This window comes from Bactrocera latifrons, unplaced genomic scaffold, assembly GCF_001853355.1.
Source record: "Bactrocera latifrons isolate USDA-ARS-PBARC rearing strain unplaced genomic scaffold, ASM185335v1 scaffold_18, whole genome shotgun sequence".
Classification (NCBI taxonomy): Eukaryota; Metazoa; Arthropoda; class Insecta; order Diptera; family Tephritidae; genus Bactrocera; species Bactrocera latifrons.
In genome coordinates this window covers 1,688,196-1,703,296 of record NW_017535296.1, presented here as the reverse complement: position 1 = coordinate 1,703,296, position 15,101 = coordinate 1,688,196, and the positions used below count along the sequence as shown (strand labels likewise).

The 15,101-nt window shown below is 33.5% G+C and overlaps 1 protein-coding gene across 1 annotated transcript in view; it reads right to left on the bottom strand.

Moving 5' to 3' along the window:
• Positions 1-3,371: 3,371 nt before the first annotated feature.
• Positions 3,372-15,101, bottom strand: part of LOC108967203 — a 13,911-nt gene continuing 2,181 nt past the window's right edge. The window contains exons 2-3 of the mRNA XM_018930487.1: positions 13,638-13,827; positions 3,372-4,866 (exon numbers count right to left, since the gene is read on the bottom strand). Coding sequence (XP_018786032.1) covers positions 4,713-4,866; positions 13,638-13,827 — 344 coding nt within the window. The 3' untranslated portion in view covers positions 3,372-4,712. The remainder of the gene's footprint in view (positions 4,867-13,637; positions 13,828-15,101) is intronic.

Sequence of the window (15,101 nt, the reverse complement as noted above, 5' to 3'; positions counted from 1 at the left end):
ACCTGCAATTTTTCATAGACGCCTAAAAATATGTAGTATCGATGGCTCCTTTACTTTCACGGGAATTCTACTGATCGCAGTAGTATACCTTTAGGCGGTTATTGTACGATCACAGTTGTGTCGCAAAACTTGAGCAGAAAATTAAACTATAGCTCTATTGAGATAAAATTTTTATACATATAATCTTTTTATGCTTTTCCTTTAAAATCTATCAGTTTTTTAGACCTTGGCATTAGACACTTCATATGTACCATATTATTTGCAACATGAACAATGACGGAAAATACAAAAACAAAAAATTAATACAGTTACAGTGCGTTTGGTAGAGTTTTTTATTTCTTTATTACTCAATAAATCACTTGTTTTTATTAAAAAATAATAATTTTGTTGACGTTTTTAGTTTAAACGCTAAACATTCTCTTCGACTCTGTAAATTAATTAATATTTCATTAATACGTTATGTAAATAAACCAATGCCTATGGGTGCTTGTTGCTGGGATCTTATCCAAAATTAGACTTAAGAGGCCGTGTCCTCATCGCCATGATTTTTACCCTGTCATTACTTTTTTACTAATTTTTCAATTTTGTCGATTTTTTATAAATATTATAAATTTAAAATTTTTTGTTTCTTCTAGTGATAGAGTATATGTATTTAAAGAATATTCGTGAAAAATTTCAAATAAATCGACTGATTAGAACTTGAAATGTTGTGGCTACCGCATCAAAGAAGGGAGTTTTGAGAAAAACGCGTTAAAGTTTTGCGTGAAGTTTCGGGCAGCGTAATAGATAGATAGATACTTCGCTCAACCGGTCTAGTTGCCACGTCACTAAAATGGCTTTTGAAAAATCCTTTTAGGGAAATATTTTTGATTACCGAGTTTTAATCAAAATAAAAATTTTTGTTTCTATTATATTTTACGCCTTTTTTTCTTCGCTTAAACCGAGTTTTAACCAAAATAAAAATTTTTGTATCTATTATTTTTTACGCCTTTTTTTCTTCGCTTAAACTTGTGATGAACAGTTGTTTTGCTTTTTAACCGACATACAAGGGGCTTTCCAAAGTAAACAAGACTTTTTGAATCTATCGCCCGTTCGTGCCGCCATCTATATATCGACTGGTGCGTTAGAATCTGCTATCTTTATCGATTGTCCAGTGAGAATTGCCTATCTCGAGTGGTTTCAAAGTTTTCAAAGTGGTCGTGAGGACATAAATGACGTTCAACCTGGGGGCCAATCAAAATCCGTGATCACCGAAAATTCCATCGAAACTGTGCGTGAATTCATCAAAAATCAGCCAAAATCATCATTGAAATTCATGGAAATGAAATTGAACATCTCCAAAATATATTATAAAAGGTGTGTGCATGGTTTGTTCCGCACAAAGTGACTGACGACCAAAAATTGCTCAGAATCCAACAGTTGAAGAACATCATTAAAGAAGTTTATTTGACCAAAAATCACATTTTAACCATTAACCACTCGTCGTATTCACCTGATATGGCACCGTGCGACTTCTGTGTGACAATACGTTATTTTGCTTTTATGCATATTTCTACGAATTCAAATAAAAATCGATTTGTATTTGGTATAAGTATATTTATAGGACAATACATTTATAAATAACTTTATTTCGTAACATTTAGTATAATGGAATTGACTTAGTTTAAACAATTAACACTAAATTATTTCATAAAAGACTAAAATGAAAATTAATGAAATATTTACTAACTTTACTAGGTACATTTGTATAGACTTATACATGTGTTCTCACATGTTCTGAATTAAAGATGAAATTCGATATAACATGCGTATAAGAGTGTTAAATGAAATTTAAATCGGTAAAGAACAGCGTAAGTAGGGTGAAATAAAACCAGCGCACAAGAAACTAACAATAAATTATATTACATTAATTTCTAGATATGTATCTTAAGTTTTCAAAAAGTTGGAAAGCAAATTGCAGCAAACAACTTAAGGTGAGAGTTAAGAAGCAAAGCATGGGAGGGTAAGGCCTGATGGAATACTTATATATATTTTTAGATGAAGGAAAAGAAATAGACGCCCAAATATCAAATCGAAGTGTTCAGGTAGATGAAATTGAGGCTTGCTTCAGTGATATGGTCATGCCATTTTACTTATTTGAACTTAAACGTCAATTTATCAGCTTACGTAGAGACCAACTGTGACCAACTAGGCTGCTGACGTATTAAATTTAACTGACTTTGTTAAGAGCTTTTTCATGAAAGAACTTTTATATGACTTGTTTTTTGATAATAATAATATATATAATATGACATATGGCAACTCTGTTTGCATGAAATAGCAGAATATATATACATATAACATTGCAACATTATCACCGCCCTAGTATTACGTAAATCCATATACACTGCGACACTACCTGTACTAAACAATTCAATGAAAAAGTACTACTACGACAAATATATGTATATATATATATGTAAATATATACATATCCTATATACTATATATACATATCTTACACAAAAAGTATTGTTTTAAGTAGATACATGCATTTACTTTGCATCACTGCTCATCCGCCTTGTTGCTACCCACTTTCATAAGCACACACATTTGTTTAATTTATTCGCCATAATTATTTACATTCCACTTTTGAAGACTACACATGTTGTAATGAACATATGTACATACATATATGTTTGTAAGTATATACATATATTAATCCTGTAACCGCTCCTGTGTCAGCAGCAGCAGAAATGAAGTGCAAGTGTACTCCATTAAAGCTGCCACAAAAGCGACGCAAAGAGAGAACTTCTGCTGCCACACACCTCTAAGCTAGATTTTGGAAACATGAGGTTTGAGTCGTTGTAAAAGTGTTATGCTGACCAATACTTGCGGCAAGCAATTAGCCAATAGGAAAATTACACAGAATGTAAAAATAATGTCAAAAAAGTATTGAGGTATTTTTATTGAATTTTTTCATGAAATTTATTTTTATGACTCATGTCCAGCTCTTGACCGATGCTACGGCTGTTACTATGCCGATCTCTTGCGACCAATTCAGCGATTTTACCGCAGTTTTCGACGACAGGCCTTCCGGAGCCTGACGCATCTTCGACCACCTCTACACCAGAATGAAAACGTTGAAACCACCGATGTGTGATGGAAATGGAAACTGTATCGGGTCCATAAACTGTACAAATTTAATTGGCGACTTGAGATGCATTTTTGCCTTTATCGTAGTAGTACTGTAAAATACGCCGTATTTTCTCTTTATTTTGCTCCATGTTTGCGACGCTATAACTCACGAACGACTTAAAAGAAACGACAATCAATCAAACAAGTGTTAGCGCGTGAAATGGGCTTTCCAAAAAGGTATAGCATGACCCGATGCGACGAATAAAACTAGGACTACGCGCTCTCAGCGCCAACTACTGAAAATACCGCAAGACTTTTTTGACAACCTGATATTACGGAATAAACTTAAGCTTACAATTTGTTTGTGGTTGACTGTTGGGACTCGCATTTTTGTTGTGCTTCAAGCTGTCATTATCTTTATGAAAGTATAGAACTTCAGAAATATGAACTGATGCATTTTATTAATAAAATTGTGTGCTCAATTTCCTCTAAAAAGATTGACCCTGAAATATAGGTAATAAATCCGTTTCAAATTAATATTTTGTGATTTTACTAATTTTTGTAAACAGTTCTACTTCAGAATTCAAACCCTACAGTTCAAAATAAATTTTACCCACTCAAATACGACTGTCAAAAATATTACCAGATTTTTAGTGCAATCTCATATATTTCTTAAGGCAAGGACTACTCAGTATGCGATTTATTTTTCAATTGAGTTAAGTAATTTTGGTGATAAAGCGGTAGAAGGTCCATAAAATAAATGAAAGGATCTGACTTTCAGGCACCAAAATGATAACTCAGCAAAGAAAAATCCCACCAACACATCATCACATGCTCAGGTTCCGAAAACAATTCATTTGAGTCGATGAGCAGCAAACCCTAATCCCCAGAGGTTCACATGTGCAGAAATGGTGTGTATTTTATTGGTTACTGAACCACCGAAATGGTCGCAGCTTTAAACTTTCCTACCGGGTAACGACATATAGATATGCATGTAACCGTAATATAAATTTGTGTCTGTCGCGTGCATTTCGTTCTCTCAACGCTCCAGCGCTTCGTTGATTGCTGCAATTTTTCCTCCGATATATGCATACATACATACTCGTATATATATATTTAAATCTACAAGTACAACACGCTTGTCATGACAATTGCGTTGGCATGAAAATTAAAAACCTTGGTAAACATGCCAAACAAATGCGCCGAATGCGAAAAGGTAATAAAAAGCAGAAAGGAAAAAGGTAAAAGGAAGTAAAAAGAGCTAAAGAATGAAAAAGGAACACAGGCGAGCTGTGTCTGCTCACATGATGCCACAATGACTGAAAGTAGTAATATGTGTGTATGTGATGTATCGTTATGCGTTGACTTTCGTTTGGCAGTAGTAATGCAAAAAAAAAATATATAAATATGTACAATATTTTGTGAGTATGAACTTGTTCGCTATTGTGTGCCACGGCCGAGGTTTGTGGCACAATCGCCGCACCAAAGCGCAGAAAACCTCCGACGTTGCGAGTACTAACTCGGCGCGCACTAGAACTCTGTGCTGTTTTGACATTACTTAGGTCTGTGCTTGGCCACTGACACGTGTTTGGCGCTTAACGTGGCTGTGGTGGCGGCAATGGTCCAACGCCTGGACATGGCAGCCGCTTGGCCAGGTGCCGGCAGAGTGGCACATCGCGCACGGCGTCGCCGATGAAGAGTGAGAGCAGGTACCACTGTTTCATGCCGGTTGATTGAACTCTGTAGTTTCTGCAAAAGGAAGAGAAGACGAATAAAGAAAGAGCATTAAAAAAATTAAATACACTAATATATAAATATATATATATATATGGAAAGAGAGAGAATGAGTGGGTGAAAAAGTATTACAAAAGCACGGCAATGAGCATAAAAGCAAATAAATGCTGAAACAAAAGGAAATTAAGCAGCACAACGCTTTTTAAGCGCACAAACGCAATAAAGTGGGCAAACATATTTATATAGAGCACAAAAAAAATACAATATTTAAACACAAAAGCTCTCTATTTAAATGGCAAACATTCACTCAGCAAACAAAATGGCATGGCAATGAAAATGTACAGCGTAGATTTTAAAAGCGCTAAAAAATGCTGGAGATTAAAAAATAATAACTCCTGAGTAGCAGCTAAAGCCATAATAATAAAACAGTAGCAAAAACACAAAAAACATCACGCGCATCATAGTTACATAAGTGACTGACGACAGCGAATGCAGTGCAGTTTTTGCTGTTAAAGGATGAAGGGTACAGAAAAATGCCAGTGACTCATAAAATGCCGCAGCACAATACAAAGGGAGCTTACATTGGCTAACGGCACAAATGTAAAGTTGTTGGATTGCCTTTGGCGTTTTAGCTACTTATGAGCATATTAAAAAATAAGACTTATTACTTGCATATAAATTATGAAACCAAGTAGCGCTTTGCGTATATGCGTCTACAACTAAGAAACTGGAATGCATGCTTTGTTTTTCGTTTATCTTGAAATTTAATTTTTGATAATTTTTATATCGTAATTGAATTTTATAGTAAGTAAGAGTTTGTGAGATCATTTAAGTTGCAATTATAACTTCTTTTTGTAATATTAGGTTGTCAAAGAAGTCTTGCGGTATTTTCGCTAGTTATCGCTGAGAGCGCGTAGTTCTAGTTTTATTCGTCGCATCGGGTCATGCTATACCTTTTTGGAAAGCTCATTTCACGCGCTAACACGTGTTTGATTGATTGTCATTTCCTTTAAGTCATTCGTGAATTATAACGTCGCAAACATGGAGCAAAATAAAGAGAAAATACGGCATATTTTACAGTACTACTACGATAAAGGCAAAAATGCATCTCAAGCCGCCAATAAAATTTGTGCAGTTTATAGACCCGATACAGTTTTCATTTCCACTGCACAACGATGGTTTCAACGTTCGGAAGGCTTTGAAGGGCCTACACAACGATAATACAAAAAAGACTGTCATATCCTTGATTTTTGACCGGCTTCAGCTCACCTTTACCGCGGTATTCAGTCGATTGATCATCATTCTAATAAGATCGCTGACTGTTAATCATCAATTCCAAAGCACCAGTTCCTTTATTTTATTGAATTGTTGATCATCAGTTGATGTTACTGGTCGACCTGGACGGTTTTCATGATCAACGCGTTCTCGACCCTCTGTGAATACTTTATACCCTCAAAAACACTTGCTTGCAATAAACAATTAATACCGAAGGCACTTGATGTACTTCAAAAAGACAAGCGTATACTAAGCATTAATGATTATTTCTATGTGACATTGGGCACAGATATCACTGAAAGTCATACCAACTTAGAAAACAAACATTTCGAAGAAAATAATTTCGCACGAAATTTAAATTAAAAGTCTTGTTATTTTTTGCTCACAGCAGAATATAATGAAGGATGATTTGTGTTAGGACAGGGGATTTCCAATCTGAAACTTTTTATGACATAAAGTGTAACTTAGGGTCCCAAAAATAAAATTAAAATATATGAGCCTAACCAACCACATTTTGTTCAAAACTGCATTTGGGGCATTGATGGGTAAAGCCTATTGCACATACGCATCCTTTAGGGACATTATCTAATAACTTTCTTACAATTTGATTGTTTATTTTTTAACTTTTTTAAAAACAACAAAACTAACAAAATACCAAAACTTTCGGTAAAATTGTAATCATAAATAAATAAAATAAACCAAACTAGCCTAAAGCACCTAAACGCACTCAGCACTACTACTCTCACTCAAACATACAGAAAAATTAAAATTAAATATATTATCGGTTTTGGATATAATTTATGGCCACAGTGTATGAAACTATTTGTGGCTTGTAAGATTTGTTTTGGTTTATTTTTAAATCTCTATTTTTATTTTACATTACAAAAATCAAAAAATAAAAAATAAAAAAAAAAAAAATAACCGAAATCTTGCAATGTCAGTTTTGTTTTGAAACATATGGATTCATCGAAGTATAGACAAAGGCTTTCTAGCTAAAAATATCTTTTTAAGGATCAGCAGTAATGTGCCATAATAGCATGGTCCATGATCCAATGAGACTTGACATACTTCTTCCATCGCTTTCGAATCCTAGTAGAACAGCTCTCTCAATTTCTAATCAAAATTGCCCAAATTAACAGAAAATATATTCAAATGATTGTATATATATAATCTAAATAATAGCAACACAAATTATTACCAAGCTGCACTTCGCGGAACAGTCATAACTTTGATAGAACTTGTATTTTTCATAAATTGCCATATTTGAGGACCAACAAAATATTCACCTCTAAACTTTGGCAATTTCGGAAATGTCACTAAAACAATATCCTACCACGTCAAGCGCTTTGAATTAATTTAATGCTTATTTACTTGATCACGTATTAAATCACTGAGTTCTTTTTGAGATAGTAACTACTTATTCACATCCATTAGCAGACTATACAGATCACTAGACACGTTAACACATCAAAACTTGCTAAGAGGACAAGGAAAATGTGTTTTTGTGGAGTTTATATTATAGTTCAATAAAAAAATTTTGGAGTTCCCAATTCTTAAAGCATTCATGGCTGTACCTTTTGACTTCAGATATATATACAGCATATATTTTTTTGAAAAATTATATCCGTTAGATCTATTCGTTGACATAAATATTAAAGACAAAATAATAGAAAAAGTAAATTTCAGTATTAACCTTCCTATACTCGCGTGTTGGTCTGTGAGACCGACGAAACACATTTCGTAATTATTTTTATGCAGATAAATCCTAAGAAGTTGAGTTCCTTGCTAGATGCCGATTTGTGGTTAACTTCGTTTTAGTGCACGCCGCGCGTTCGGGCGAACACACGTGTTTTAGCATTCATCACCAATCGGTCCACGAGACCGACGCGAGTATAGGTGTAACTTTTCGTGTAAGTATTAATATAACTTATTTCGTACACTTGTATTATTATTTATGGACTTTGATTACTTTATAAAGTATGTATAGTAAATTATATGTATGTATGTTGCTCTATATTATATTTTGACCAATTTTATCATTCTTTTTTATGTTCTAATTCATATCAAAATGGACGATAATCAAATCAGATTGTTTCTGGAAGAATTAAGTTCTAGCTCAAGCTATGAAAACGAAAATGACAGTGAGGTGGAAGATAACGTGGAGGTACGAAGAGACATATGATATCAAGCAAGACGATGACAATGACGAGATATCTGAGGAAGAACATAATGAACAATCCCATGATTTTTACTTAGGAAAAGATGGACAGACAAGGTGGAATAAATCTCCTGCCTCAAACCCAACTAGGCGACGTGCTAGAAACATAGTTACTCAACTTCCAGGCGCTAGAGGAGAAGCTAGAAATTTGAAGGAACCAGGTGGAGCATGCTGTAACCATATGCCCTGATTGCTATGGCGAGGCTCAAAACTAAGTCAAACATAGATAAATATGTTCATTGATATGTTTGTTATTATTAATAAGAAGTTTAATTTCTTTTTAAAAGAAGTTCAGATTTTATTTTATTTTTTTAGTATTTAAGAAAATAATCTCAAATTTTAAGACTGATTTGTGATAAACTATAAGTCGGTAAAATAATTAATAAAATAACTTTTAGTTATATTGTTTTGTTTCATTACATCCTAAGCTTTAAAATAATAGTAATAGTTTATGTGTTTCTTGTTAAAAAAATATGTTGTAGGGGTACAAACTATTTGTCTGTGACACCGTGTGCGAGTATAGGTGTTACAAAAATTTTCGCGAGTGTAGGAAGGTTAAGAAGGAAATTTCATACAATACCAGTGTATGTTTGGCGCTCGTGTATCTCTCTGCAAAGAAGCCGATAATTTTATAAAGTCTACTGCTTTTGCAGTAAACGAAATTTAGAAATTCGATGACAAATAAAATAGTTCGAATTTGAACTCATGACAGAAATACTCTAAAAAAATTAATTTGGACGAATACTCAGAAAAAGTAATATTTTTCGTACAATGTAATTGCCTTGTGAGCATTTCAATGCTATGACACGTAAATGTAGGCATCAATTTCAAAAATATATATTTGGAAATAATTGTCCTTCAATGAACAAATATGTATGTATATTTAATTGGAATAGTGTATATTTTGGATAAAAGGAGGACATTAATTTGCCAAGCTATTACCAAAGACCCACAAATATGTGTGTTCAAAAAACCAATTCAAGATACAGATATATGAGCGATCATGGCGAAAAGTAACACTTTACTTATTCTAATGAGGTTCTATAGCACATTTGCTAATAGTGAAAAACACAAAAATGTGTTTAGCAAATATAAGAATGAATGACCTTGACGACTTATTATTGATACTTGCTTAAAAGCGAATGGTTATACTCACTAGTTTAGAAAGAGAGTGATGTTGAGAATGTTTTTAGTAATGTTTCAACTATATGACAATGCAAAAGTTCACTTAAATATACCTAATATACTACTAATATTGTTACTAGTGTTCAGAAAATTAAAAAGAATATTATTAAATGAGTAACAAATGCTGTGAATATTTTTCTTAAATTTCTGTTAATTTTTCGTGCCCCAAAGCCGATGCACTGTCAGTACTGCTGATTCACTGCACAAAAAGGTCAAACAGGTTATATTAGCACACAAATTATTTCGCCACAAAATGACCACAAAGTGGACTAACGAAAATGCCAGTTACAAAAAATTCTTAAAACATACAAAAGAATACTCAGCAAAGCAATGTATAATGTAATGGCGCAAACTCGCCACAAAAGTGTGCACAACTGTCGTAAATTTGCGCAAAGTAGCAACTGTGCACACACACACAAGCAAACACATATGCAGCCAGCAACGCATATCTATTTTTAATTTCATACAATGAGCGTGGCAGCGCGGCAGCCTGGCGTGAGACTGGCGCTTTAATTTCGCTGGTCAAATGGAATTTATTTGCGTAAACTTTTACAATCACAAATTTGCTACAAAGAAATTATGCAAAAGACGAAGTGATGTGCTTGGGCACATATTCCTTTATGTGTATGTGTAGTGAACAGTTGCAATGCAAGACAAATTGCAAAAGTTGTAGAGAAGTTCAAGCAAATGCCATTTGTACGCGGCCAAGTGCTTGACAAATTTATGCGCAGCGACAGGAAGTGTTTAACAACCCTGTTTTGGTGTAGTTTTGCAGAAAAAAAAAATATTTTAATACAAAATAATTTTATTTTATACGCTTTTTTTTTTCATTTGCTATTCATTTTTTTTGTCAAATTAATTCGTCCATTTTGCACTCACCCTTACCTCCCTGTGCGCGTGACTAAGAGAAATGCACTGTCGTTCCGTTATTGTTTGGTTATTTTATTATGTCATTCGTTTGTTTATCGACTGGGAAAATCTCACTGGAAAACTTACTAATTTATTCCGTACACAAAAACACAAGCGCATACAACAATACTAACACATACACACCCTCAATAATCAAAGTGCTCACGCACTACACCACCGCCGAACGTGTTGACAAAGGTCAGTGGCGTTTGCTATTATTGTCCACAATGCTAGCATACTTTTAGGGTAACAAAGCAACAATACGCAATGGTGTTTACTAGAAGTAGCTCATTGCAGCGGCGACATGGCGTATGAGTGACGCACATTTGGTAAACATTGCGTCTGCGAAATTTTACGAGCGCTGGCGTCATTAGTGCAACAGACAGCGTTTGCGAAAAAAAAAAATTTAAAAAAAAAGGAAAAAGAATTTTGAGACTCAAAGTAAGAAAAATAAAACCAGAATAAAAAAAAATAATACTAATAATAAAAACAAGCACCTACAACGCAAGTTTTCCGCACTTAATTTCTACGTTGAATTTATTTTTCTGTTTTTTTTTTTCTATTTTCTCCTTTTTTTCTTTCTCATTGCGCTGCAACAACTTGCAACATTATGAAAAGTCATTTAGCTTTTCTGCGCAGATTTTATTTGCGAATTTTCAATGACTTCAACTTGCCATTTTTAGCATTATTTGCTCTTTCACTTGCAAATGAATTGAATGTGTTGTAATGAATAACAGTAAAAGTTGATTTTAGCAGTGCAAAGTTCTTTTACAAAAGTCAATTACCGGAAAGTTGAGATTACGCGTTGTGTTAGAGTTGCCAAGTTTGAGGGGAAAAGCAAAATGAACTGAAGTTAGATTAGAATTTAAGAAAAATTATTATTTTCGTGGCGGTTTTATACCTCTTAGGCAAGCTAAAAGTCTAACTTTACAGCTGATGAAGGATGTTGCTATTAATTTTGCAATATCTCAAGCTTTTTAAGTAAGTAAATTATCCAAATAGAAGTTTTTGAAAGATTGGATTCCGAAAAACAGAAAAAAGATATTCACTGAGCTACCTTGAAATACAATTTATATAACGTATAGTGGTATATATTGCGCTAAGAAATCTTTTCACTTGCCGGGCTTATATCGAAAGCATTATTACTGAACCCTAGTAGAAAAGACTGCAGGTTAAAGTCAAGTTCTTTCAAAAATTTCATGGGCATATTAAAGACCTCCCGCGTGTGGAATTCAGATCTGTTAGTATAAAAAACTTTGTGCTCGGCCAAAATATAAGCATAAAGGGTCACTTTTAAATATACGTGGGGCGCAGAAATATTGGTATCAGGTAGCTCTGTCCAAAATTTTATATATTATTTTTTCCTGCCACAACGGCAACCCTAAATGATTTATATTGAACTCCTCTAATTCCCTCGATTCAAGTATTATGCTGCTGCGGCAGCCACTTCAATTTGGTGCATGAGAATTCCGCCCATTTAGAGTTCAATCAAGTTTGCGCAAATTGAAATAACCGATTTCGGTTAGTGACGCAATGACATGCACTTTGCCAATTTATAACATTTTTCATTTGCGTCTTATTCTTATTCCTGCAATGAGCGTGTATTTTTTTCTGTTCCTGCTCTCGCAGCTAGACTAGACCGTCTCTGTTATTGTTGCTGTTGACGTAGTCAGCATTGCTGGAAAAGGTAACAAAAACGATTACGTTTTGCGAACAAGACATTAAATTATGCACAGATGAGTTAGCAATTCGCAAATAAAAACTTGATTTCGTGTCTGATTGGATTCGAAGACATGCATTCGCCTCAGATGGCGCTGCACCAACAGAGTCATTTAGACAAAATGACAAGTGCAGAAAACTTAATTTGGCAAAGCAAGGAGCTAGTATGGAAAAGTGGCTAAAAGCTGGGAAAACATGTATATATAAAAAAAAAATAAACAAAAATAGTTGGAAAGAATTTTTGAAGAGCGGGGTAGTGGTAAGTTACCTGTAAGTTACCAAAGCGAAGCACTTAATTAATGCAATAACAATTACATAAGTATGTAGGAAAGATTTAAGGAAAGAGTGTAAAAGAAAATAATTAAGATACAATTTTCGGAGAGAAATTCCTTAAAGAATTATTCGGGACAAAAAAAATATATTCATACCATTAATAGTATTTAATATTTTTTTTTTTTTTGTTTGTACACGAGATGAAAAATATAGACTATTTTGAAGACAAAAATGTTAATGTAAACGAATGAATGCATTTTTTTTTTTTTGCAAAAATTCCCGTTATTTCTTGAATACATCTAAACAACAAACGACTCTCCAGCTCTCAAAATTTTATTTTACAAATATTTTCTATATATGAAGTGACAATACAACAAACAAATCAGTGAAATTACAACAAATATATAATTAAATATAATGTAATATATTTTTGTTGATGATTGAAGTGATTGAGAAAAAAATTCGTTCCTAGGTGTGTTGGGTCTACTTAATCAGAAGGTAGCAGTTCACAAATTAGTCAGAGATACTTTCTGATGTCAGACACAAAACCATTAGGTAGAGAACAGTTAAATACCAGAACTTTAAAAATCTTTTTAGTCTGTGCCGGGCTCTAAAACCAATAGTAAGGACATATGCGGATCGACAAAAGTCTCTTCTAACTCAATTTTAGAACTTATATTAAAAAAAAAAGACCTCAGAGGCTCACGAACATTAAGTTTTAGACTTTCCTTGTTCAATTTGGTTTCGACTTTTCAAGAAAATAGCATTAATTCTCGATTAAATTCAATACAAGGTATACATATAATATGCCTTTAAAGGATAAATAATCAATATTGTAGTTCGAAGTCAGCAGAATTAGTACCAAAGTGTCTATAAAAAAACATTTCAGACTCGGGCTGCGATGAGAAGCCAGTTTTATTAGAGAAACTTATGGATTTTGTTCCACTTGTATTTTCATCATAAATGCTTGAAAATCTTAAAAAACTTCTGGTCCTAAAATGTGTCCGAACCGAAGCATTGCTGCACAGGTTAAAATAGCCTAAACATTACTATCCTAAATACCTAATTTTAAAGCTTCAACGTAGAGAAAATAATGCTTCTGGAATGGTTTCACTAATAAATCTTACAAAAACCTTCAATGAACTCACCAAAGCCACTCATTCACATACTTGCTCAATATTCACACAAACAGTTACTTGGCACATACCTCAAAATCTCATTCCATGCTGGATGCTGTTGCGTACCGAAACGACCTGGCCGTGAAGCATGCAGCCGGCAAGGTTCCTCCAATATGCAAGCACGTGGTCCAAACTCACGTAAAATCTCTTTTTGTGCCAATTCAGCATCGTAAGCGGCCGATGTAGTGGCATCACGTTTGGTGCGCGCACGATAGGTATCTGGAGAAAAGAAAGAGATGAAAATAAATAAAGCAAATAAAATTGTTAAATGTTGAAGAGCAAGAGATTGAAGTACGAAATGTGAATAGGAAAGATATAGTTGTAGTAATGGTTGCAGTTTGTAGCCTTGGTTAGTGATAATGCTTTTTCTTGACGGAAATTCCTCAACTAATATTTTTATAAATACCTGTTAATGTATAATATTTGTTGATTTCGCAAGTATTACTAAATTGTTCATCATTAGTGATGTCTTAAGATACGTTTTAAAATTTTATTAAGAAATTCTGATCAATTATTAATTATTTGATCATGAATATGAGTGTATATAATTTTTTTAACCAAATCCTTATTTTTTGTAAACAGCTCAGGTTATATTGAGTTTAACACTGAGTGTTTTAAGCCCGGAACGAATCATCAAAATGAAGTCGTTATAGCAAAATTTTCTTATTTGACAACATATCTTCTAGAAATTTGGCATAGTTTAATAATGAAGACAACAGTACAATCTCCGAATACACCATATTGTGCAGATTGGATCACTATAGTGTATAGACGCAATACAAATTGACCGATCAATACCAAAAACAAACATTTTTTACCCTTTTATGATATAAGATTATGGCTTCTATGCAACAAAAGTTAATGTTTTTCATATTTTACATACATAAATATCTAAAAATACAACAAGTCATGTATACACACAAGTATTTGGATTTAACTATTAGAATGGCTGACCAAACTAAGAAGAAATCTTCAAACCAAATCTCAAAAATAGTAATCAGCAACCAAGAAAAAAGACTTTAAAATACCAAGTTTTATATTCAACTAGTTGACTGCCGCTAAATAGTGTCAACCAACACGCTTACGCGCAATGCGCTCTAAACTCGTAAAATCAGAGCAAACTTCGTCAGCGTTAGCGCGCATACGAAATCAGTTCGCACTTCACCTGTAAAATGTTTAATCAAATTACATAATTGCGGCTGACTTTAGTATTTGGCCAGTCATGCACTGCAGCGCACTTGCCTTGACCCCATTCGCAACTAAGCATTTTACTCAACAACTCAGTCAATGTACGCATGCGCAATAACGCCTACTACAACAACAGCAACGACAGCTGATCATAAGTGAGCAATTATACAGTATGTAACTATTGTAATTGCACAAAACGCCGTCGACATGTCTCCATTTTGGTGACATTATATTGTTTTTTTTTTTTTTTTTTTTTTTTTTTTTTTTTTTTTTTTTTTTTTTTTTTTTTTTTTTTTTTTTTTTTT